General features: G+C 35.4%; 1 protein-coding gene across 1 annotated transcript in view; it reads left to right on the top strand.

The window, feature by feature from the left end:
* Positions 1-27996, top strand: part of Acss3 (acyl-CoA synthetase short chain family member 3) — a 171364-nt gene that overhangs the window by 139498 nt on the left and 3870 nt on the right. The window contains exons 10-15 of the mRNA XM_052753276.1: positions 793-888; positions 3708-3771; positions 13435-13516; positions 15478-15600; positions 26720-26819; positions 26903-27078. Of these exons, the coding sequence (XP_052609236.1) occupies positions 793-888; positions 3708-3771; positions 13435-13516; positions 15478-15600; positions 26720-26819; positions 26903-27078 (641 nt within the window). The remainder of the gene's footprint in view (positions 1-792; positions 889-3707; positions 3772-13434; positions 13517-15477; positions 15601-26719; positions 26820-26902; positions 27079-27996) is intronic.

Here is a 27996-nt window from a genome sequence, read left to right as displayed (position 1 = left end):
CCTAGTGCTGTGACCCTTTAATACAGTTCCTTAGCTCAAGATGCAATTTCTCCAGACAACAAGTTAAAACTACCAGAAATAAAGCACACAAATAAGCTGTATATTGAAAAACGTAGTAACTTTAGATGACTCCAGAAGGAATATCTTTTCTCTTGCTTTTTTTATCTTTTAGCCTATGTTGCAAAGACTTTATGGTTATATAATTTTCCATTCTTCCATCTCCTGACTCATCCAATAGTCCTTTCTTTTCTTTAGAAGAAATACACCATATGAATTACTCTAAATATATCTTTTAGTTGTTTTTCTTTCTTTTTTTTCCTTCGGTATTTCAAGACAGGGTTTCTCTGTGTAGCTTTGTGCCTTTCCTGGATCTTGCTCTGTAGACCAGGCTGGACTCGAACTCACAGAGATCCACCTGGCTCTGCCTCCCGAGTTCTTGGATTAAAGGCATGCACCACCACCACCCAGTTTATGAATGCACCAAATATTGTTGTTTTCACTTCTTAATAATGTTCTGGGGATTTCTCTGATTTTTATTGTGATATAAGTGTATCTGTGAGCTCTGTTAAATAGTAAGTATGGCTCTGATTTCATGTTACAGATCTGCAGCAGTGACCATAGAGCTAAGTATCTTAAATACTAGAGTGCAGGTAGAGTTGACTCTATTCCTAATGAGATAAAATTATAAGACAATCTAATTTAGGTCCAGCACTAATGGAACTGTGTACAAGTACTAAAGAAATGTAACTCAGTGCTGAAGCAGTAAGTGATAAGCCATGCTTTTCCCCTCAGAGACTGGATCCCCAATAACAGCATCATGTATTGGATTGGGCAACTCCAAAACACCTCCACCAGGGCAAGCAGGAAAATGTGTTCCAGGATACAATGGTAAGTCATGATACTGGCAATTTGAAATGTGCACTGTTACTGAATTTGGTATTTTCTTGGACCTATTGTATAAAAAGTACTTGCTTTTAAGAATGTCATATATTAGAAATGAATTCTTCAGTTTTTGCAATGAAAAATAATGCTATGGTCTTCTAATGGCTTCTTTTGGATAACTAAAACAGTCAACAAAATGTCACTTTGAAGAGTCTTTTGAGGATATGGGTCTGAAATTAATGACTGTGAAGTGCCCAGTACTTACATTCACCATTTCATCTTTTGATGATGCATATTTAATCTGTAGATGTTGTAAGTATTTAGAGATGAGTAACTTGAAGCACCCACATAGAGACTGGACATCATTGCTACAGTAATGTAGTCCTTTAGTTTTAAGAACACACAAATCATTGTGGTTGTCTTTGTTGTCTTGCTTCATTAACAAAAAATTGATAGCTTCTTCCACAATGCTTTTGAAGAATGGTGAAAAGTTTTTTTCAATCTTGTTGGCTAAAATTAAATGCAGAGTAAAAGATTTTAAAGAAATATTTCTTTACTGTGGGATTTATAAAACAATAGTATATCTTCCCAATATTTGATTTTTATATTTATTTTTAAATTTTATATTTTTCATATTTATTTTATTTATATACTACTGTAAGTGGCTGTTATAGCCAAATAATGTCTATGGGACTCCCGTCATTAACTGTAAAATTTTTAAGTTTTTTAACGTTCAGTTCTCTTAATTTTAAATGCCTATTATGATTGTATGGCTTTCTAGGGCTGGTGAATTGTGATGTGATACAACCAAGCAGTCACACAGGCACCACAACACAAAATATGTAATGAAATATCAGCTGTTGGTGCCACTAACATTTCAGAGAAGCCAGGGAAACCAAAGTGATATAGATTTAGACATTCACTGTGCAAAAAAGGGAAATAAGGCATAAAGGTTATACAATATACATATACATATTTATTTGTATTTAATATATAAAGGTTTTATATGTAATTTACATAAGGTGACACAATTTTGTCTACTATATTTATGAGGAAAAGCCACTTTCAGGGATAGTCTGCTTAGTGTTATGTACTTGCTAGTTTTATGTCAACTTGACACAAGTTACAGTCATCAGAGAGGAGGGAGCCTCAATTGAGGAAATGCCTCCATAAGATCCAGCTGTTGGGTGTTTTCCTAATTAATGATCAATGGGGAAGGGCCCAGCCCATTGTGGGTGATGCTATCCCTAATGTGGTAGTCCTGAGCTCTATAAGAAAGCAGGCTGAGCAAGCTGTGTGGAGCAAGCCAGTAAGCAGCACCCTTCCATGGCCTCTGCATCATCAGCTCCTGCCTCCAGGTTCCTAACCTGCCTGAGTTCCTGCCCTCACTGCTTTGTATAATGAAATGTTATGGAACTGTGAGCAAAATAAACCCTTTCTTGCCAAAGTTGCTCTTGGGTCATGGTGTCTCATCATCACAATAGAAACCCTAAGACATGTATATTTTCAAGGCTGACCACTTGGAATTGGATAATCAACTTATGAGCTCTTCTCTGGGGAAGACTATTTCTCCTTCTCTCAGTATGCTTAGCTATCTGCAGTTCTTTATATATCTTTGAAGCTTCATAAGCTTTCTGTCCACTTTAGCACATCTATTGCTGTTGTCCTTGTTCAGCTCATGTTTAGACAGTCGTGTTGGATTTTTTATGGTAGGCAGATGTCTGTTTTATAATTGTGTGAAGTCTGAACTTCTCCCGCCATGGGAAAAAGAGCCCGTATCTATCGAATCCCTCATGTGAACGGTTGTCATCCTCTTTCTTTGATCAGAAAACTGACTTTGTGTTGAGACATTTTTCGGGGCTGCCGATTGTGGGAGACGTTAAACACGTTTTCCCCTTAGTGTGTCTGGTACTTTTTTATACCCAGTTGTAAGAAAGAGTGAAACTTTGATGTCTCACTTTAATACAGAAACTCCTCATTGTCTGAAAACCACTGGTTTCCAGAGGAAGGATTACAGTACTGTAGTTGAGGAACCAGGGACTGGTTATATGACTGATATATTTTGGGTTTGTTTTATGATTATACAGAACCTTGAAAGCATAACATAATACAAAGGATTATGGTTTAAAAAAAAGCAAGCTACACTGGGAAAGGAAAGGAAGCCTTTCTTTATGAAAAAATCCAGGTGACTAATTTAATCTTGGGTTAGAGTCTTCCGATAGCTACTTAGGAATGGCCTACATGAATAAAACAACACAAGGAATTTACATAAAGAACCTAGATGATTATAATTCATTTTTGTGATTGATATACTATAATGTGGATGCGAGATTTACTATCAAACACTTTCCATATTTTATCAGGGCATCACAGAAAATATTGGAATAATATCTGGAAATATAAATTTAGCTAATTTACATCTCACAAATGGATATGCTTCCTTCATTTTTATTGTATGTATATTTGGCTGTATTTTTAAACTGCATCCTTTAGTTTATGGAAGATAAACATATGGTTAATATTCTTACATGGACATAACCATAAAAAATAAGTCTGTGGGGCTGTTAAATATACGTATTTATTTTAGGAAGGTTCTGGAGAAATTTACTATCTTGCTAAACGTAAAATGCATGGGCTTTTATGCTTTTATAAAAAGTAGTTGAGCTTACTAATATATCTTCATGGTCTTACAAGAATACAAATAATATTTTGACCTAGAAACTTTAGGATTGAATTTAGAAAATATGGGAAAATATTTGAAGTTTGAGGGTTAGTATTTGTGCACAAAATTGTATTTAAATTTGTGTTCATATTTTTGTTTACAGTTATGATTTTGGATGACAACATGCAAAAATTGAAGGCTCGAAGCTTAGGAAATATTGTGGTAAAGTAAGCAAAATTTCTAACCTGACCACTTCAAAGAAAAAACAAACTGGATATATTCAGATCAAACTGATTGATTGCATTGGTATTACAACTGATGAGGTATCTTTTGCTTGAGAATTATTCCAGTTCAATTGTAATTTAAAAGGGAAGCCCCATAACATACAACATATTCAGATTGAAATTTTAAATGGCAAATCTTGCTCTTTTAACATAACCATTTCTCATGAGACAAATAATGCATAAATAATGAAAATATTTTGTATATAGAAAATATAAAATAAAACCAATGGTCAGTCCTGGAAGCATATATACAAGTAACATTAGACAGACTGAGCAGATTATATCTTGGGTTTTGTGTGTGTGTATATATATATATATATATATATATATATATATATATATATATATATATATAGGGCATGAATTTGAAAGAGTGAAGAGACTTATATGGAAGGGTTTAGAAGGAAGAAAGGCAAGGGAGAAATGATGTAATTATATTATAATCTCAAAAGGAAAAGAAAAACACAGAACAGTAAGTAGTTTCTGTGCTGCTTTCTCTCAGCAACACAACCACTAATTTTGCAATGTACAGTCCTGGTGACATATCCACCCATGCTAGACACACTAGGTATTCGTCGGTGTTCCTGTAGGATTTTGATGCAAACTCCTTTTACCTGCTTACATCTCTGTAGTGTGCACAGCACGCAGGGGCTTGTATCATGCTGATGCAAGCAACCTACCGTTCTGCCAGTGTTTTAAAGTGCATGATATCCAAGTATGTATGTATTTTTATATTTGATAATGTTAACAAACATCTATGTTACCAGCTTGTGTATTCCATATACTGTATCATTCATTCATGACTTCAGCATTTACTCATACCTATAAAAGAAAATGTTACTGAAAAACAGTTCAGTGTTTCACAGTGACAGCAGCCTATAAATGTTATGTTTTATTCTATTAAGGGGACATAGTCAATATTTTATCTGTATCATTAAGTTTGTAGAAATGAACTCTAAGATACTCACATACTTGCTAAGAACACACACACACAAACACACACACACACACACACACACACACACACACTTTAAACATGTTACAACATTAACCAGTTTGTGATTGAATATTACTGTCCATTTTTGAAACCAGTTTGCATTGTTGACTCAGTAAAGTGTTTTATGGGCTGCAGTTTTCTCTTAATTCTGTCTTAAAAGCAGTTTTATCTTTTTCCTTGTCCTTTAAATTTTTTTATTTCTGTCATGAAACTAAGTTCTTTTTACACTTTTATGATTACACATAATACTACATTGTATATCTCTTTGGTTTCATTTTTTCTCTTTTTCAGATCATCTGTATTTTGTTGAATATTTAAGTGAATGTAAAATTATTGAATCAATGTATAGCATATTACTAAATTTCTCACAACAGTAAATAGCACAGTTTCTTGAAACATTTTTCCATCACTGTCCATTTAACTGGCAAAAATGCTGAAATTTGAAGTGAAAATATTTTAATTTACATTGATTATAAAATACTGTAAAATCATTATGATAGTAGAATATGAAATGCAGTTGATTAAATTGGTAGCCACATAATCTGTGACACTTAAATAATTTATACAGGGTGCCTTGTTCCTCTAATTCACATAGTTTTTACAGCTTTATTTATATGTCTGAAGCAGTGAACTTCAATAAGATGAGTTGTTATGAGTAAAGAATATTGCATGGCAGAACTAAAACAAGATTTGCCTTAAAACTTATTTCTACTGAACGAATTCTATTACTTGCATTTTCAGATGGTACAAGGTTACCTTCCTTTAATAAAAATACATTAAAAGCTATAAATTTACTTGAAATAGTTAAGCAAATATATTTCTTAATGTAGAATTATTTTAAGCCCCATAAAATATAATACATTTATATGAAAGTTTAAAAAAATATAAATCTTGCTCTTTGAAAACAAGTCTTTCTCATTAGACTAGATAAAACAATGTTTCTTCCCCTGTTCTTATTAGTAACTATGTAAGAATTATGTTACCTTTGTAGATGTAGTACATTCAAAAGACGGAAAATTTTATTATTAAATATTCTGGTTTGGATACACTTTTCTTCAAATCGTATTCAAAACTAAAAATAGGGCTACCATATGACCTAACTATTTCTCTCTTGGGCACATACCCAGAGAACTCTATCCCCTGTCCTAGAGACAATTGCACACCCATGTTTACTGCTACTCTATTCACTGTAGCAAGGAACTATAATCAACCTAGACATGCATCAAGAGATGAATGTATAATGAAAGTTTATATATATGTGTGTGTGTGTGTGTGTGTGTGTGTGTGTGTGTGTGTGTGTGTGTGTGTATGAACACTATAAGTTTCTAATGAAAAAATATTTAAATCAGACTGAAACTAATAACAATTATTATTATATAATAAACTTTTGAAGGAAAAATAGAGAGAGCAGGTCTTGCTGGAGAAAATGTGAGCCTGTTTTGGGTGGATGTTAGCTTAATTTATGAAAGTACATTTTTTTTAAACTTCAGAAAACTCTGTAGCAGCATGCACCTTTATATAACCTAACTTTAAATGAATCATCCCTATCAAAAGCATTTTTTTTCATGATCTCTGTGGTGACATTTAAGGCATTAAGTTTTTAAACCATTTATATGTCCCCTCATTCTAACTATGGGTGGCTGTGCTATGCATGAATACAAAAGTGCTAAAATATAGTAGCATCATTCAAAAAACTACAAGTTTTCCTATGGCTTCTAGTATTATTTAAGTCCTGGACGGTAACAGGGCTTTTGCCTAAAAACATTCCATGCTTAAACTGGTAACAATGAGGAATGGTGTCTTCCATCTGCTTCCTTAAACAGAAATTTTAATACATAGATTCTGAGTTCTAGATTTTATTATAAATTATGAAGATGTAATGTGCCAAGACATGATAGAAATGGAGTCCTCCTTTGGTTAATGGTGAAACTACATATTTGAAAATAAAATACTATAGTAGATGTGTAAGGTAGAGTAGATGAGGAAGAAATGAGCACAGACATATCATTTTTCTCATTAATGAAATAGCTTTGGAAGGTTTTGTTAATAAACTTACTTTTAGACTCACATTTCAGTAGCCATACCAATAAACTTAATGTATCAACTGGAAACTTTTCGTGTACCCCAATGTTTGCTTAATGTGTACGTGTAGGGTGTTTCACGTTTAGAAGCTGTGTCATGTGGAAGAAATCAAACAAGAGTCCAAACCTCCTAATCATCTTCCATTCTTCCATTTGTCGTAGACCAATTATAGCATTATAGAAGTCATTTCTGTATGAGCAACCACATCAGAAAGCAGTCTAGTGATGGTCAAACTACTGTGGGCCCTAAGGCCGAGTGAACAGTGTTCCTGTGTCTTTATTGTTTAGTGCCAATTAATTTCATCATTTATAGAATTTGCATTTCTCTTAGAAGAGAAAATTCACATCCATGTGGCTGTTAGAAATTCTTTTGATTTTGAAGCGTACTGCAGCCAGTTAATTTAGTGCGACAGTTACGGTGTATGGGTTGCTAGGAATACAAAATGCTCATGAATTTTAGAAGGTGCTCCTATAATTGCATCCAGAGTCCTAATGTGCAGAAATAAAACTGTGAGTCAGTAATTTCCAGACAACAGAGAGCAGTGCATTTAAGAAGATTTTCACTGCAATTGCCTTCCTTCAAAACACAGTGCTCACAGTTATTAAAGCCATTGGTCTCTGACTCTTCCTCTCTCAGGGGCATACATTTTTTTTTGACCAGGTCTGGTGCTGCTATGGGAAGTATGGTTTACCCACTTCCTGCTGTGTTCTTCTGACCTTGTCCTGGGGCACTGGGAGGATGACAAGGAACAGGGTGAAATTGTCCGAATGGCTTTTACGTCGCTGTCTGCCGATTTCTCATTCTGTGGATATTGAACTCCTGACCTTTAATGATGTTTGTGTACATCGAGACACTTTCACAGCAGCTATTCATTTAGGGTGCCCCCGTCTGGGGAAAGCACCAGGAGAGCTTTCTTTGGTTATATCCTTTGACTAAAAACAAGTATGCACAGGGTTATAACCCTGCTCTCCTCTAAATCTCAGATCCTAGTTTTAGTTTGATCCTTTATTGGCCCTGTGATAACACTGTTGGGGAGATGAAGAGATAGGCACTTCCCTCAATTTTGACATGAAGCAAAAAGTAGCACTCATAATAACATAGCTAGAACCTACTCAGTCTTGGTTCACACAGAGAGAAGGAAATATTTTTAGGTCTTCTCTTCCAGAAATAGAAAGTAACTTCATATTCAAATCACAAAGAAACCCCTCACACTGGACCCTGTAGGCATTACCAAGAGGGCCATGAGAGTATTGGATTTCAGAATTCTCCAGGAAACAGAAATTAGGTTTTCATTTCTAAAGTCCAGGTTTTCTGAAAAGAATAGAGAATAAAGTGCATGCTTCAAGGGGATTAGGGAGTATCAGAGAAGGGGAGCTTCGTATTTCAGATAACTCAGGACTTGGTTATCATCTTCAGCATGTGATATTCTAGTCTTGCTGGTTTTTGTTTTTTTTTTTTGAGGCTGTGACAGTTTTTATTGATAGCAGTGAGACTCTTTATACCCTATCAGAAATAGAATACTGCAATAATTTCCCAGATCAATACAGTTGTAGTTGCCAGGATACAATGATGTTTGCAAACCTTACAGAGTACACAAGATTAATGGCTAAGACCAATTGTCCTGTCGAGCTTCCATGCTTCCTTGACTTCTAAGGGAACACACAGCTATCATCATCATCATCATGTCCTATCACCGCCACCACCACCAACATCATCATCATCATCATCATCATCATCATCATGTCCTATCACCGCCACCACCACCAACAACATCATCATCACCATCATCATCATCATCATCATCATCTGTGGAGAATCATGGAGTTGGCCTGGTCTAGCTGCCTTGAGAGGCGTGTATCATAGGCTCCTGGGACAGTGTGAGCCTTCAGTTCCTAAGAAACTGATGCATTCCCTTGGGCAGTGAAGCATTCAGGCTGCTTTGTGTTTCTCTATGTGTTCTTTTGGAAGTCAAGGAAGCATGGGAGCTCGACTAGTCTTGCTTTTTAATGATCTCATAATACTCTGGGCTACTCACACAGGAACCACTGGTGCCTTTGCTATTGCTATTTATTTTCCCATCCAACAGGGTCTCTTTGGAAAGGGTGTTACCTGAACTGAACTACTAAAATTGCAATTAGAGAAATTTAAAAAAAAAATCAAATTTCACTCTGCTTGCAAGTGTTAGGGCAAGCATCCAGGGTAGTAGAATTTGAAGAACGAAAATCACAGTAACAAGGTCCTTTGGATATCTTCTCGACTCTCTTTCCTTCTAGCCTAGCATGTTCTTTTCATTGTAGCTATAGAAAGTGTTCATTTTGTAAGACATCAGCAAGAGACACCATTATACCATTATTACAGAGGGAAGAATTGCACTTCATGCTGGATAATACTTAAGATATCAATAAGGTCAAAAAAAGTGTATGGAATACTATCAAAGAAAAGTTGTCTCTGTCTTGTCTCTGTCTTCTGTCTGGATCTAATGCTTCATCTATGTATCCATCTATGTATCTATGATCTATCTATCATCTTAATGTGTGCATATATCACAAATATTTTCAACTCTGAAACTTTACTGCTTTTCTGTAGTGTTATGATGAGACTTCCTCACGGGTCTCTGTTTAGACATGTTTTTCAATAATCAAAGAAAAACATCTGAATGTATTGAGATATCACATCCTGTTAGTAAGGATCAGAGAGCATTCCCCTCCTTCATTTCAAAATAGTGTTCAACTTGCAAACAATTAAGCTGTTTTCTTGAAGTATTTAATTGACTTCAGACACCCCCATTTGTTATTTCTAGCAACACACATCTTAAGTAGGGATATAAAATTTCATTCTGTAAGCTTCTAGAAATGCAGAGTTCAATTTACTGCTATAAAATATTCTTCCCAAAATATCTTGGGCAGTTTCACTTCACATTATTTAACTCACTTGGAGAAGTGATATAGTATAATAATATATAATAAAATAACAATGGAGAAAGCATCATTAATTAAGACTTCCTCCTATTTGTATTATTAAAATACTGACTTTTTACATTTCCCTTTATGTCATAATCTCCATGCATCAGTGATCATAGTTTATATTATTGTATTATTAATGCATGACATGCAGAGTGACAGGAAGCAAACACTGAGGAAATAGAAAGTCAAGTAACTGAATGAAGGAAATGAATGCATGATTTAACACCAGTGTGAATTTGTGAACGAATGTAACAGTTGAATCACTCCTCTGATGTTCTTTCAGTTTTCATACCTTCATCTTCCCCCCACAAGACACTTCCTGCATTGAGCCATGAACCAGTATCTCTCCTCATTAAATACAGTGCAATTAAGTACAGAGCAAACCAGATGTAGTAGCACATACTTTTAATCCCAGCACTCAGGAGACAGAGGCAGAAGCAGGTGGATCTCTTGAATTTGAGGCCAGCTTGGTCTACATATGGAGTTACAGGTCATTCAGTGAGATGTGTCTCATAAAAACACAAAAAAGGTAAAGTCCCTAGATACTCCATTCATTCTTGTTTTGCAGTCCCTTCTTTTGTTATCTGGCTTCATGCCAGAAGTGACCATCCTAAGATAATTTGAAATATTTCACTTAAATACTATGTTTCATTACTAAATTTAGAATCTATTAAAATAGCCAAGTTGGCTCTTCATTTGAGCTTGTGGAAAACTGGTCATTGTTAGTATTCTCCAGCTTCCTACCATAACTACTGTGATCTCTTGGCTCTAACTCTTCCTGTATTGTTGTTACTGCTTTTCTTCTGTTTTCTTCTTCCTCTTCCATAAATTCTACCTTGATCATCTCACTGACCTCCAAGCTTTTTATACTTACTGAGACAACATATTCATGTGGACTTATCTTCAAACTTTTAGATTTTAGACATAGGATTGCTATTTATTTCTTTGGTTTCTTGTGTGTATGTGTGTGTGTGTGTGTGTGTGTGTGTGTGTGTGTGTGTGTGTGTGTGTGTGTGTGTGTATGTGTGTGAATTACCAATTATCCTGCTTTTACCTTCTAAGGGTTTGGATGACAGATATTAGCCACACTACCTGATCAGATTGACCAGACATTGCTTTAATCAACATCATAAAAGATGGCTCTACTTCTGAAGCTACAAAACTCAAACTCCCTATCTCTCTACATCCTGAGTTAAATAGAACACGAGGGAGCAGCAATTGTTGCTCCTGAAAGGAGGCTGACACCTAATTCATGGTTTTCTTCGGGAATGAGGTTTGTTAGACAAGGAGAGTCTCAAGGCCATAAATCAGGCTTCCAGAGGAGAGAGAGAATGTTAGACCAAAACAATGTGATATATGTGAAGATCTAACATGATGGGGCCTTAAAGGGAAGGAGGGGGTGTTTCATTTTGAAACCTGGACAGGAGCTTCATTAGATAGAATAAGAGAGATGAGTGAGGTGTGTGTGTGTGGGGGGGGTGTTGTGGGGAAACTGTGCAGAGGCTTATGAGACACAATTTCTGCTTTCCTGTAGATGCAGTAGGAGAGATGCATGTGTAGCAATATGCTCTTTAGTATGCGCAGCTTTCATTATGGGGAATATATATGTAAATAGTTGGGGCCACATTCCTATGTACCAACATACCTTAACTCCCTGTTTTCTTTATACCAATGTGGATGTCAGTCATCATTTATTATCCCAGCTTTATTTTCTCTTTTTCTCATAAGGTAACAAAGAAGTATGTCTGAAAAACCATGTGCCTATCAAAAAATGATATTAGGAGTGTTAGAAAGGGATCCATAGCTCGATATATTTTGTGGGAGAAATTGGAAGTGACCTCTTCAATGTGAATCTGCATCGGGCTTATTCTCTTTTATTTAAGATAATCTGCTTCGCCCATCATTGCTGTGCCTCCCAGCTCTTTGTGGAATTTGATTTTCCACTTAACGTCTGTTTTCCTTCTCTACTTTTGGCATCTCAGGGACGCCCTTAACTTGATTATTAGACTTTGTTATATTCATGTTCTATTTCCTCGTTTAAAATTGACTTTTATTCCTTTTTGCAAAACGTTAACATGCTGATTTGAAACAAACTGATAAAGCAGAATTATTTACCTGGCGATTCAGAAAGATTAGTGCGGTAAAGCCATTTGGAAGTGCCTAGGGGCTTTATCACCTTCATCGTGATGCTTTTAAACAGATTAAGTGATGAGCAGTCATGGTAAGGGCTGCAGCGGTAGCCATGAGTCAGCATTTCCGTAGTTTTTGCTGTTGTTTTGTATTTGGGGATTACTAAATGCTTTCTCTCGTGCATTTTCTGTAATGACATAATGTCTTGAAATCATAGCATATTCCTTTTTTTTTTAAGAGAGGAAATTAAAAGTCCTAATAAGGGGAAAGTTGAGATAACCATGGGTTGGCTAAACTTGGTGGGAAAGGAAAGTGCCAGCTGGGATGCACACAGAGGTAATCACAGCTGCACCCACCTTTTTGGCATATTCTGACACTTACGGGATTAAAATTCAGTGCCATGTGTGCCTGAGGTTGGGATGGCCTTCTGACTCCTGGCCCCCCTCTCATCCTCTTGGCACTGAAAACACAGTGTGGTGCAGACGTGTCATGTGACCTCATGTGGGCGTTGCCCTCTTCGCTTCACTTTCACTTTTCTCAGTAATAAAATTGTTACATCATCACTTGAGTTGGTAAGTTTTTTTTAACTAAATGACTTGAAAATCGTCGTATTGTTTCTTATTTAAACTTCTAAACTATAAAGCCTCTAAAACTTTTCTCTGTCCAGAAAAACTATTTGAATCTGTTGACAGGTACACCTTAGTAGCGACCATAAAAATTTGTTCCGATTTATATAAACATAGATAGATCGGTCATAGAATGAGGTTAAGCCTTTCTGTGCAAATAACTCTAATTTGGTAGTGCAGAGGAAAGAGTGAAGTGTGGGAATGGTTATACAGAAAAGAAATATAGAACCTTATATTCCATAGGCTCCATGTTTCCTTGTGTTCATTTGGAGTTATAAAATAAAAAGGGCTTAATGGTCATGAAAAGAAAGAGGAGTATTCAGTGAAAGGCAACTTCAAAGGGGAGGGAGGAATAAGGATTGCAAAGATAAGATTGTATACTTACTGCCTAAATTAAAATATTCTATTATGCGGACAAATGTGAAAATCAATACAGTGGTGGTTTTTGCAAAATTTTTTCCTATAATAGAAATGTTTTCCTTAAATAATTCATTTACTTTGTTTGTTCAATATCTAGATGTTATGTTTTTCACTGAAATAGAGTGTTTATTAGTATTTGAATTGTGCGTGTGTGTATGTGTATGTATGTGTCCTGTTAAGAAACTATTACAATTCTTAAATAATTGTGTTATGACATGGTACTCTACTTGCCCTCAAATTAAACATTATCTTCCCAGCAAATTAATGGTCTACGTTTAAATGAGGAATTTCATTATTTTAGCACAATGTAAAATAATTTTAATAGTTATTATTGATTGTCTTTGTTTTTTTATTCATAGTAATTTCATATTCTCTGTGTTTGTATAAGGTTGCCATTACCACCTGGGGCTTTCTCGGGACTCTGGAAGAATCAGGAAGCTTTCAAGCATTTATACTTTGAGAAATTTCCTGTGAGAGCTTTAAATACTTTAATTTTTTTGTGTGCTATTTTTTCTGCCTTGTAACTTAAGCAACATGCTTCTAGTATCACAGATAAAAAAGAACTCTTTAAGTTTATACACACCAGTTTCCAGGTCTCATGGATAACAATGGCCAAGTCAGAATTATTCAAACCAGTCTCTACACATACAAAGTTTTCATTCACTCTTATTAACTGCAAATATCAGAATATTTAAAATTTTAATCCAGTAATATTGGACTGCAAATAATTGTGGATCTTTTACTGGAATCCTCTGTACAGACTGAGAGCAAGCAACTACTCAGAGCTAGAAGGTCATTTGAACACCCCACTATACTTAACGATATGAGTAAAATCAAATGTATTTTTCATCATATTATCTAGTTTTGACAGCCTTTCTTAATCTTTTTATTTTAAAATATCATTTAAAAAATAAAGATATAGGTTCAAGACAGTATTCATAAAGCCCAGTCCCTCGCCCCAGTGACCCAGATGACAAAACTTGTTCATCTGTCACCCCATGCCAAGGTGATGAGTGCTGTGTTCATGGCAACACTTTGTTGACAGTACACATCAGCATCCTACCCTTACCTTGTCCTTATTATGTGCCAGGTAAAAAATGAATGAATGATGAGAATTTTGTAAAAGCCATGAGTCCAAGTATTTAGCATTCCAGATTCATTGTGTGTGAGTGAAAGATGGATACCCTACTCAACCAGACAAATGACAAGGATTAAATAGCTTTCTTTATAAAGACATCTCAGAGCCAACTGACCTCAACAGCCAAGATTAAACATTCTCCCGATCAAGTGTGGCAGAAATATTTGTCATTTTACTTGACTCCAGTCAGCCAATTCAGTCTATATGATGGGCCACCGGTAATTCATCAGAGTACTGATACAATTCATTATCACCCGATGATGGTAAGCAATATGTATACTTGGTTTTAGTATGATGGCCTTTAAGATCAGAAGTTTCCTCTAAGCCCCAGTGCGTGGTTCAACTACATGAGGTACCTTGACAGTTGGCCTCATTTCCTGACCTCATGCCTCTCGTCTGCAGGCTTAATAAAATCATGAGTCAATCAACTTACTCGGAGCTCATGCAGGTTAGAAGAGAAGGGGCTGAGGCTGGAACCAAACTAGCCTGCCCTTCACTCTTTCTCAACATGGCCTCACATAGTTACTGTATACAGTAAGAACAGCCATTCTTGAGGATGTGTGTCAGAATCAGCCATCCACCATACACACCAGTTAGTAGAGTTCATCGAAGTCTGGTAAGGAAGACTGTATGAGCTCATTTCAGAGAGAATCACATCAGGTGTTAGAAAGGTTAATAGATACGAATAGTCATTTGTTTACTCTAGAGGCTATGTAGCAGTATTAAAGACAATAATATGTAGTTTTCTTCATACTTTTTAATCCTTGATTCTTCTTTATATTGTGATTTCTAAACCAACAAAGATGTGTTACTTAAAGATTGGTGAAATATTATATTTCATATCTACCATTAAGTTTAACTGGGGCCTGAGTTCAATCCCAATAAAAGTCAATAAACAAGAAATTTCTTTCTATAATTTTATGGAAAGTTTTTGAAATAGATACAATTTGAGATCTTTATTAAAAATCCCTGTCACACCAAAATATATCAGAAATATTGAGCCATCACATCTTCATTAAAAAAAAGTAATTGAGTTCGCAAATGTTAGAATTCCAAGTTCAAATACTTGAACATATATAAGGACAGTTTAACTTATTCCTGGTTGTGAGAGGAGCAAAAATATCTAGTTAGGATTCAAAACCAAAGGCAATTTAATCTCAAAGCTTGTGAAAATAGTCAAGTACTCATAATAAATCAATTTATGTCACATTTTATATTTTACTAAGCTTTGAAAATGATCATGTTGTTACCTACCACTACATGCTAACTAATTATATACATTCTTATTTTCAGGGATACTATGACACGATGGATGCAGGCTACATGGATGAAGAAGGATACCTGTATGTTATGTCTCGGGTGGATGATGTAATAAATGTTGCAGGCCACAGGATTTCTGCAGGTGCTATTGAAGAGGTATTGATAGACTGCTCTTCTGTACCAAGTAGTGACTATGAACAGTGATGAACTGAGGAAATAATGAGGTTCGGCATCTGGAAACTGACCAGATCTTCATTTGTGAGAAAGGCTAGGCTCTTCTCTCCCCAACCTCTACCTATCTGTGTCTCTCTGCCTCTTCCTCTTGTGTGGATTTTCATCCTATCTACACTCCCTCTTTCCTTCCTATATGTTAGGTGAGACATTTTAAGCACTTCCACATACTTGTTCCTTATGGGAATGCCTATGTACATTTACTGCTTGCTACCAGATACTTGACCAACTCTAGCATCATAGTTTAATATTCCTTCATAAACAGGCTTACTTTAAACCCTTAAGTGATTTAATTTTCTTTTTTTACTCTCCAATCCCTTGGAATTTTTTCAGTGTAATTTATACAAGCATCCAAAATTGTTCTCTTATTATTTAATTTTTTAATTGAATAGGGTAAATCTATATCCTTGTGTAAACTCTGAGTTTTTATGTTTGTATAGATTCTTGTATCCATCATCAGAAGATAGAATATAAAGAATTTCAACAGTGCAAATTAAATTAAATTATTATTATTAAATTATTTAGTATCATCTTTATATTCTGACCATCATAACTCTTGGCAACACTGGATTTTTCTGTGATACTAAGATTGAGCCTAACATAAAATTTCATAGCAGTAACCTAAATACAGTATTGCAACATTTTGGGACTAGGGTCTTTATTATAAGATAATATGTTGGTGATCTGTTGAAGTTGATGTGGGTATTCATAATTCTGTTTCTTTAACGTTCCTGTGTAGGTTTACATTGTTTAGATGCCCTGATGAGCTTATGTATCTATTCATGCACTGGACAAATGGGTTGTTCTAATTTTGGACAATTGTCTATAATAGTATTATATATATTCAATTTCAGGATCTTTGGTAACATTTCATTGCTATAGCTTATATACTTACAGTATATTTACTAGATTATGAGTGTACCTATGTATGTTGATGATAAACTGCCAAACACTTCCTGAGCAGATGCACCTTTTTGTACACAAACTGACAGCATTTGACAATTATTTCTTCTTCTCTTTTGTAGGACTTGGAATTGTTATTACTCTTTAAACCATTCAAATAGGTGGATAATAATACTTCAATATGTTTTACTATTCATTGAGGTAACAGTTAGCAGTGTTGAACAGCTTTATGTGCTTATTCATCATGCTTATATATATTTTTTGATGGAGTGGCTGAACAAATATGCCTGCTTTGTTTTAAATGTTTTGATTAGTGCTTTAGTGATATGGTTTTTCCAGTATCATTTTCCTTTTTCCCCTCTGAATCACCTTAAGTCATCTGTCACAAATCAGTTGATGATATTTGAATGGTCTGTTTTAGGCTCACCCATTTCTTTAGTCTAGGAGGCTGTCATTTCTCCAGTCCCAGGCTGGATTGATATTGCAGCCCTGAAGAGGATTTTAAGGTCAAATAGTATGTTCTCTGCACTTGCTGCTCTTTCTCAGTATCACTTTAGCTGCTCCAGCTCATCTACATTTATAGACATGATGAGGTTTTCTATGGCTACAATGAATCCATTGACCAATGTTGATTGTTATAGCAAAACCCATAGATATTAAATCTACAGATTGCCTTGGGAAAATTTCACCTTGCAACCCATAAGCTTTATGTGCTTCCTCATTGCCACAGATATTCTTCCACATTTTGTTTTCATAATATAGTTTGTGAGCATATTTTGGCAGATCCATAGTCAAGCATTTGATGTTTAGCTATTGAAGGTAGAGTATATTTTTTAAATAGTTTACAAGCACTCATTGTAAATATTTGGCTTTTCTAAAATTTTAAGTAGTACGCTATTTTGCTTAATATATGTAACTATTTCTAAATAGTTTTTTAATTTCTAGGTATCTTGATATAGTCTTTGTACAAACATAATATTTGTGAATGTAGTTTCTTTTTTCTTATCTGAAGATCCTTAGGTTTATTTTTCTGGCCTTTGAAAACTGGATGAAATTTTCTATGTAATACAAGTGAGAGTGGCAAAAGCCAACAGGATGGCTAGAGGGGGCTAGACTTGATCATTTCTGTTTCTGGGTTAGATATGATGTAAACCCACCAAGTTAGGCTGTGGCAAGGCAGGGTTTTTGTTGTTATTGTTGTTGCTTCTTTTGTTTTGTTTTTGAATGTACACCTTACGTAGAAGAGCAGGCAGCTGTTCCGAAACCTTCCAAAGTCATGCTTTTCCTCATTTCACACCTGAAGTGTGAGATTTTTTTTTTTTTGTCTCCAACATTCTCCTGTGCTCTCAACTATGAAACACAAAAGTTCTGAGGGGAGGGAAATGGTGAAATTTTCAGCTCTCAGACTTCCCTACACTGAGCCTCCATCAACTTATCCATTTCATTTCAGGTTTTCCTGGTCCTACAGAGTTTGTTCTGGGAAGGTGTGATTGTCTCTGTCCTCTTCTTACCTTTCCATTTTCCAGCAGTGACTTACACTATGCCCTCACTCTTTAATGTATCCAAAAAAAAAATGAGTTATTTGCTTTGTCTCATGACTGGTTGCTGGGATAAAGGACTGACTTTAAAGCTTTAAAGCTAATCAGAGTCCAAATGTCAAGCTTTATTCACTCCAGCATCCTGTTCCCCACTAACTGGTTTCTGTGTGATAAACTGATGTTTCACTTGGTCATTCTCTTACCTGGGTTCATTCCACAGTGTCCTTCAGTATCATATCCACAGGGAAAGGACAGATAAGGGTCTGTGTGAATCCTGGCAGGTCCTGAGGTAGAGCAGGTCAGGTCAGCAGAGATCCATTCTTGGTCTTCATAGGTCCTGATGGGGAAGGAAATGAACATTGAGCCTCTCTATGCTTTCAGTGTGGAGTAGAGAGACTCATGTTCTCCCTCCTACAGGGTGTGCTCTTCTTCATGAGAAGAAAGGGGTTCAATTACTTGATATTCTATTGGTGTGAAATGTGGAGAGTCTGGGGGTCAGGAACTGGTCTTAGTTTTTTTTGAGGTATTCATTTGGAGTGGGAAAGATAAAGCCTGCTTCAAGACTCCTTCTTCTGTTCCTTCATTTAGGCCTCTGCCAAAGCATAGCAGGTTTTTCTTGGATCTTTTTCTGTATATACTTATTGGAAGTTACCCATTTGAGGATATATATATATATAGATATATATATATAGATATATATATAGATATATATATATATATTCCCATATATACATATATATGGTAAAAATAGGAAATGGAAGGAGGAGGGAGGTACAGAGAGGAGTAACAGGAAGGTATAGGGTAGTGAATATGGTCAAAGTAGATATGAATACCATTGAAAATATCCTTATAAGTCCATCACGGCATATAATGAATAATGAAAATAAAAATTAAACATCAACAAAAGAAAATGGAAAATGTATCAACTAGTTTTACAATGTAGTTTGTGAGCCAGCTAAATTTATAACTTCTAGAGCATTGTACTTACAGTAAGAAATATGTATATTGTGCATTTCTGAGAGCTTCATGAAATGCTTCCAAAAAACTTGCAGTTTCCTTAATTTTGCCATTTATATGTAAAATTCTATGACTGAGGAAGGTGTTATGTACCCATGAACCTTCTGATAAGTATTTTAGCTAGTTATATGTCATTGTAATTAAAAATGATAAAGTAGGGCTACGTAGTCCATTTATTTTATTCCTATAGCAGAACTCCAGAATAGTTCTTATACTGTATGGAATAAACAAAGAACATTTCAATGAAGTAAAAAGCTTGAGCTCATATGATTAGCAATTCAGTGTACCAGGATCAAAAGATTCAAAAGCCTCGTTCTTCTCCTTTTCATTGGCAGGTTCATCTTCTCTAATGGCCATGCCTGACTTCAGGCCAAACTTAACAGCTTAATTTTTCTTATAATAATGACCTTACTCTTTTCTTTAGTGTCAGTCACTCAGTGTGATGTTTTTGAATAAAAAAAAATCATAAAATGTCCTAGAACATGTGTCCATCATGTGCTATTATAATATCTTGTTATTAAATGGGAGCATTTTGTCATAACCTGAAATGGAAATTTTTTGCTTCGTGTATTTCAAAGTGCTGTCAAACGCTGGTTCCACTTGCATGACTTTTTAATTTCTTGCTTCCAGAAGATTAGTGCCAAAATTCATATGCATTTCCTGTAGCCTAGCTAATCAGACTACGAAGACGATGTTTGCATAGCTTTTATCAGTCGAAGTTCTTAGTTTCCTTACTTTTAGCATGAAAACTGTTGTCTTATCCAATTATATGTTGGGGATTTTTCTGCTTCTGCTGACATCCTTCTCACTATGTGCAACAGCAGAACATAGACAAACTCAAATAAGCAAATAAAGTAGAAAAATAAAGAAAATGGGCCAGAGTTGTTGACTTCCAACAGAAATATTGTTACAGGGTTTTTAGAATATCTCTTAGCCCTTGACTCTCAATTATCTCAATATAAATAAATGATTAACTTTTATTGACTATTTATGCTAATCACTTCTTTTTCACATCTGGCTCCCCCTGCCCTTTTATTTGGAATCTCCTATAGAGTTACTGACTTATTGGCATGTTCTGGCTTCTCATAAAATCTTCTAAAAAATTAATATACGGCATGTGCCTGCAATGTTCTCTCTGATATTTTTACTATCTCTCATTGATATGCCCAGACTTACGATTTAGTTTCCAAAGTTTGCAGTGAGCAAGGCTGGAATGCTAACACTCTTAGAAGTAGATTGTGACACGTTTTAGTAAAAACTGATTTTCGTAACACACTCTTCAGCATGTGACTTTGAATGCAATTTTACTATTATCTTGTTTTGCAATGGCTATAATTTGTGACAACCAGAAACTTACATTTTAGTATAGTTCAAAAGAATTTAAGGTTCTGTGTCTACTGAAAAATCCACTTCCACACAATAATTGCTGATTTTTTAATATGATAAAAATACCTATCTTATACTAGTTTTACTAATTAAGATATTTTAAATTTTTTTTACTTTTTATTGTTTTATTTATAGTTACATCAGTTCCTCTTTCCCTTTATTCCATTTAACCACTCTCATATATTTCTCTTCTCTTTCCATATATATATATGTTCATAAATATATTCATATTCATATATATTTCAGAAACTGTTTAGTGTTGCTTATATCTATATGAATTCAGGGCTTACCATTTGGTATTGGTTAACCAATTAGAGGGCTAAATAAAAATTTTAAAAGGTATTAAATTAATGAACATAAAATTCAGCAGACAGTCTATGAAAATTACTGTCAGAAATATTTTAGAATAGTCTGTTCTTTCCATTCTTTGTACAAGAAAATGGAGCTGTCAAGTCGTTTTTATAAATTTAAAAGGACATTATTTTTGCAGATCCCAGTACGTGAAATAGCCTTCTGTGCCTGCTTAGTAATAAGATCTATTTTAAACACTGATTAATCTTTGAAAGCCTAGCAAGGAGCTGGAGAACTGAGAAGCTTGGTGGAAGTGCAAAGTGTTCTCATGAAAATTGTGACTGAAAAGTTCTAGTTCGGGGTTGGCGAGACAACGTGGACAGGAGCCAGCGTGGTCTCTCTCTCTTACTGCTGGGGACAGTGTCTGTGGGAAAGACATTGGACTCTCAGACTTCATTCTTTCATTTGTAGCAAGCATTTAAGTTTGTTAATTAATCTAATAGCACCCCTGGGAGTATGGGAATCTATTCTCAAAACACTGCCTGGAAAGCCTGGGGCAGAGGCTTTGTATGTTTCTCCCAGGGAAGGATATTCTGATCAAGTACAACATTTTCCAAGTTAGCTATTTTGTTTGTGATTTTAAGGATGACTCCAAGATAATCAAATATATTTCCATGTAGTGCTATGTCCTCTCTAAAGACCCCTGGCAATTTCAGTTTCACCCAATATTAAATAAGTTTTATGGTTAAGTAGTTACAATATCTCTGAGTATATCCTGGGAATACTGATGAAGACACTGAACCTCTGAAACCGTGTATGAAAGAATTCTAGTGGCAGAGGAACTGAAAAAGCATCCTCCCTTTCCAACCATAGAGACCAACAGTTCCCACAGAAACTCATGGAGGATGATTGATCTGAAATACTTTTTTTCTAGCATTAAATTAATTTTTAAAGCATTTTGTTCAAAATACTATCTTTTTCCCCTTTTCTGTATTCCCTCCAACTCTTCTTATGTACACACCTCTAATTTCTCTCATGTTCCTCCCTTGAAATCTCAAATTCATGCCATCTTTCTCTATGATTATTATTGTTTTACACACACACACATATATTTAAATATATAAATACAATTTATTGAGTCTGTTTAATGTTGCTTATATGTAGAATTCTTAAAAACATAACTTTAAAACTTGAGTATGTTACCTTAGGGACTTAATAAGATCTTATAAATTTATTTACACACATAGAAAAATTGCCATATTTGGAACAACAATAACAGACATTTATCAAGATAGTCATGTTTTAAGTTGTACTCCTATCTTATGTCCTTCATGTGGAGGCAACATACAGATAGGGCTTTCATTGTCCTCCCCATAAGCTTTGATCAACTTCTTTTTCTCAGAAATTGTCAAAATGTATTTTGATGTTTTTCTTTTAAATTGTCCATCTAAAACCATTATGTACCATGCAAATATTATTAGTAGAGCAACCAACAAATCCTCCTCTCTTCCTTTATAGTGCATATTAAATGGTTGAAAAGCATAAATTCAACATTATAATAAACTTTATTTAGAGTTGACATGTCTCTGGAAAATGACTTTGTATCTTACAAACTGAAAATTTATCTGAGTAGATAGAATGAAATACTTTGATATTATATTCCAAGGAATTATGCAATTTATTCATAAATTAACCTTGCAACTTAAAATAACAATCAATAATTTCTAAGCATTTCAAAACGTTGCCCCATTAAGATAGAAAAGCAAAGCAAATTAAATGTTAAATGGGAAAAAGTACGATGTGGAAGTTTGATATTTATATTTAGTTAGTAGCATTGCCATACTGGGTAGGCAGCAAAATATCTGGATACTATTTTAAATGAAAATCATTTGAATATATTACATCATCATGTTACAAAACTAGGTTGCAGAGTCTTGGGTACCAATGAACACTTTATTGATGACAAACAACTCTAGTTAGCCAAAGAAAATAGCCATTCTTCATTCATCAAATCAAAATTACATCATCTCGCCTACCAAATCTACATGTCCCTTACTAGGGGTATGTTATTTTATCATGACTGGCAACAGACTATAGTAACTACCAAAAAAAGTCAGGCAGTGAGTTATCTCTGTATTTTCAACATATGAACTATAAAAGTAAAAAAAAGATTATAAAAAAAAATGTGAAGCTGTTTGGAACATTTTGAGACTAGAAACTGAAATTGTGGCAGAATATGCTGGTTTACAAACTATACAGCATGTCTGTAACAGAACTCTTTAGATAGTGTGGACAGATAAGTAATGCCTTTCTTAAGCACTTACTTACGATGTGCCATTCTCAGCCTTTGTAGGAGTTAACAGCTGTGTGCATGGAAACACAACCCCAGAGTTCAGAGAAGGAGTGCAGCAATGATTTGTATATCCAATCAGGACTTTGTGAGGTCACACATTGGATTTTTACCAAAGGGTCTTGTATTTATTGAGTATTCTGAGAGTTTTGAGAAGAGAAAGCAGTTTCAATATGGCTTCGTGAAGGAAAATAATAAAATAAACCAACAACAAATATTTGAATCCCTAATTCTGTTGTGTTTTGTTTTACCCCCATCTTTCTGGCTATTACGACTTTACCAGTTGCTTCTTTTACGTGTGTCCATTAGATGTTGGTGTTCCTTATGCCCGTCAAACTTTCTTCTTGCTACTTTCTTCCTAAATAATATGATCTAGGTCTACAGCTTCCATTGCCATCTTTGCATTAATGACATCTAAATGTGATATTCAGGTCTGAGTCTTCTCAGATCCCTGGATACAACTCCTCTACTTATGTGTCTTCAAGGTATCAGAAGGGAATGTCTCCAAGGCAATATATGTTGTTTTTTCTTAATCCTAACAATTTCTAGCCTAAAAAAAAAACCCAAAACAAAAAACAAAACAACCCCCCCCAAAAAAAAAAAACAAACCTGAATTGCCATCTAACTCAAGTTCAAACCCCACAGGGTTTTTATTATTATCTCTAGATAATTCATGCCACAGATCCAACATATTGTCATATGCTTCCTGCTTTGCTTCCTAATATAGTATTTTTAATCTACTACCCCAGTATTAGTATACTATAAGGCCCTTAGAGTGTTACCCTGTCTAAACTGACACTTCCCTACCTCAATAATTTGCTATTCTCCGTACTGAAATCAAAGTAAGTCTGTGTTTCTCAGAACCTATTCCTAAGTATAAAAATAAACAATCTGAAAATAGAAACAATATTGTCATAATTTTATAGGCCTGTGAAAGGAAATTTGGGTAGAGCAAAAGGATTAATGTTACTAAGGGTTCATGGAAATAGAGTATGGATGATCAGACAGGGCACTTTAATAAAATAAGCTGTTCTGTGTATTGTACAGTGGTGGTACATGTCATAAATTGTCAGAACCTATAGATTATAACAAAGGTGCACAAGTGTGTAGACTATGGAATCAAGTAATGGTAATTTCCAATGTTAGTTTTTTATTTATAACAAATATGCCACTTTGGTACAGGTGAGTCAGGAAGGCTGTGTATGCATGAGAGCGTGATCTATGTGGGAATTTTCTACTTTCTGCTTAACTTATTGTAATCCTATGCCTACTCTAAATATATGCCTTAAAATTTCACTCTGACTTTGCATTTCTTCTTCCTGAAATTGCTGCACTTTTTTTTCAGCGCAGCTAAAATAAAAATTGAATTAAATCCCCCAAAGAGCTCCCATTCAGGAAGGAGCAGCTTCCATCATTATTTTCTGCTCTGTACTTTCTAGCCTCACTCACTTCTCTCTGATCTGAATTGATCTTGTGTAGTTTTAATGGTATTTTCCCTTGCCCCCTCTTCCTTGCCTGATAAATGTCTATCTGTATCTTCTTATTGACTTATGCTAAGGGAAACTGTCTTTGAGGTCCATATCCTTGGGTGACGTTAGCAGCCTTCAGTGTTACTTGCATTTACATAATCCATTTCCTTGGATACCTTATCCCTTTTATAGATACATGGTAATAAAAATTAAACATTCATGATGACTTATTAATATCTTTCTTCTCTGGTAGACTAAGAGCCATGAAATATTGGTCTTAGAGTTTCTATTGCTGGGATGAAACACCATGACCAAAAGGCAAATTGGAGAGGAAAGAGTTTTTTTGGCTTATACTTCAGCATTGCTGTTCATCACTGAAAAAAGTCAGAACAGCAACTCAAAGATGGCAGGATCCCAGAGGCAGGAGCTGATGCAGCAAGCTGCTTACTGGCTTGCTTCCCATGGTTTGCTCAGCCTGCTTTGTTATAGAACCCAAGACCATCAGTCCAGGGAGGGATGGGACCACCAGCCCAGGGAGGGATGGCGCCACCCACTATGGGTTGGGATCTACCCCACTGATGACTAAATGAGAAAATGCCTTACAGCTGGATCTCAAGGAGGCATTTCCTCAGCTGAGGATCCTCCTTCTGATGACTCTATGACTTATAGGTCAAGTTGACACACAAAACCACCCAGTACCACTGACTCCTTGTTAACTTGACACTAAAATACATCACTATTGAGCCATAACCATTCCTTTATTTTTCATCCCCAAGATCTTAAATAACTTTAAAGGTCCTATAGTCTTTATAAATTCAAACACATTAAAATTTCAGTTCCTTTAAAATAGCCAATCTGTTTTTATTTAAAAGCTTTTTCTTTTAAATTTTACATATCAAACACAGTTCCCTCTCCCTCCCCTCCTCTCGCTCGCCCCACTCACTTCCCCCCAACTCCAGCCCCCATCTACTCCTCAGAAAAGGCAAGGCCTCCCATGGGGACTCAACAAAGTCTAGCATATCAAGTTGAGGCAGGACTAAGCCCCTGTCCCTGTATCAAGGCTGAGCAAGGTATCCCTCCACAGGAAATGAGATCCAAAAAGGCAGTTCATGCACTAGGCATAAATCCTGATCCCACTGCCAGGGGCCCCATAAACTGCCCAAGCTACACAACTTTCACCCACAGAAAACGACCCAGTACAATACTCTATGCATTTTTGCTCTTCCCTGAGCCTGTTACAGTAGCCTGTAGTTTAGAAAGCATCCAGTATTTGTGGAATGAATGAATAGAAGGCAGAAAGCTCTGGAGAATGAGCTTTGTATCAAGATTATTGACTATTCTCTCTTATACATTTGGAACTACTCAAATATACATCAGTCTCAGAGGAGGCCCTTTGCACAAATATTTTTGTAAGTCCCACCTAAGCAGATAATTTAACCATAGGCACCTATATTTCCTGTGGTTAATAAGACTGTGATCCTAGAGAGATAATTATATTGTTCTGTATGGCCTACAGACTTAGGGTGAGCACAATAGAAATTATTCCCTATAGTGGTGATAGCCTGATACCAGGGATTCTGTTCATGGCAAATCTCCCCTAAATGCTGGAATAGCCTCCGGAGGTGGAAGGATCTACCCACTGAATAGAATGTTCCATTATTCCTCAAAAATAAATTCACTTCTTCGTCTTGGGGCATCCTTGGATCCCCCTGAAAGGTACACTTATTAAGTAGACAGCTCTGATATCCAGTCAAATACCCCAAAGGCTTCCTGTTAGAGAAGGCCTATGTGCTCTGTTTACATATGGTACACACAACACATTTTCTTTGACTTCATTAATAAGCAATTAAGATGAAGAAACAATCTCTTTACTTTCCAGGTAAGCCAAGCAATTTATCTTTGTTACTGTCAGCCCTCAGTAACTACCATGTGGATCCTAACTGCTTGCCTCAGATGAAATGATGTGACCCTGCAGGAAATTCCAGGAAAGCAGCTTTGGATTTCATGATTCTCCTTTTTTATATATTAAGATGATATGCATCTACATTCTAATAATATATATTCTAAAGACATGGTTTTTCTTATTACAGTCAGTCCTTTCCCATGGCACTGTGGCTGACTGTGCTGTGGTTGGCAAGGAAGACCCTTTGAAAGGTCACGTTCCCTTAGCACTCTGCGTGTTGAAAAAAGGTGAGCCAGCTTTATCTTCCCTGACCATTTGGGTCGGAATGATTGGCATTAATTTGGCACTTACCAGCTCATTTTTCCCCTAGATATAAATGCAACAGAAGAACAAGTTTTGGAAGAAATTGTGAAGCATGTTAGGCAGAGCATTGGCCCCGTGGCTGCTTTTCGAAATGCAGTTTTTGTCAAACAGTTACCCAAAACGAGGTCTGGCAAAATTCCACGGTCTACACTGTCTGCCTTGGTCAATGGCAAGCCATATAAGGTAAGTAATTCAGAATCTATAATGCTGAATCCTGAAATGATTTTGACCATGTGTTTGGCATAAGCAAATTTCTGTTAATTGAAGGTTTTCAATCATGAATTCTATCCCATGAATTTTATCTTCATTCTCTGTAAGAATGAGAGTTTGAGAAAGAAATATTGATTAAAGTCATGTGCTTTGCTTATAGGAACTGATGTGTGAGCTTTGCTTTTAGCAATTTTATGAATTTCAAACAGACTTTCAGAAATTCATTCCTTTGAACTAAATGCATATATTGCTTCACTATAATCACTAATGACCATCCATGAGGAGAAATTGAAGTATTTGAGAAGTCTAAAATGCTTTAATACATCAGTGCTAATTATTTCTACTATTAAGAGAGACAAATGTCTTAGGAAACTTTAGACTGATTCAAGTACATACATGTTTCAATGTCCATATGTTATTATATTTCATTATATATGCTTTATAATTCCATCAAAGAATGTAATACAATATTAAAAATCACTTGTCTGACTCAATTTCAGAATAAATAAAACAAAAATTCTAGAGACTATGTGGAAATACCAACAATTTTGCTAAACATACTATTTCCTTTACTATTACAAAAGATAAATTTTTAAGTATTGGGCCTGAAGATTCCTACTTTACATATTTTTGTCTGTGTTTTATGAAATAATGGGGATAGGCATCGTGTGGCCTGCAACCCTCGAATTTGGGAAGTAAAGTCAGGGAAATCAGGAACTCAAGACTCAACTCTGCTTTGTAAGGTATTTGAAGCCAACCTATGTTACACAAGACCCCATCTCAAGAAAAAAAAAAAAAAAAAGAAAACACAACACAAAAAGATGAGTGCTAAAACAAAGGATGTCACTGTTTGTTGTACAAAAAGTCCTAGAGAAGTTCAAGGGAAGATGA

Source organism: Peromyscus californicus, unplaced genomic scaffold (genome assembly GCF_007827085.1).
Source record: "Peromyscus californicus insignis strain IS unplaced genomic scaffold, ASM782708v3 Scaffold_24__1_contigs__length_46423439, whole genome shotgun sequence".
NCBI classification, from domain to species: Eukaryota; Metazoa; Chordata; class Mammalia; order Rodentia; family Cricetidae; genus Peromyscus; species Peromyscus californicus.
Note: the sequence above shows the minus strand (reverse complement) of the source record. Positions and strands in the feature narration are given on the sequence as shown.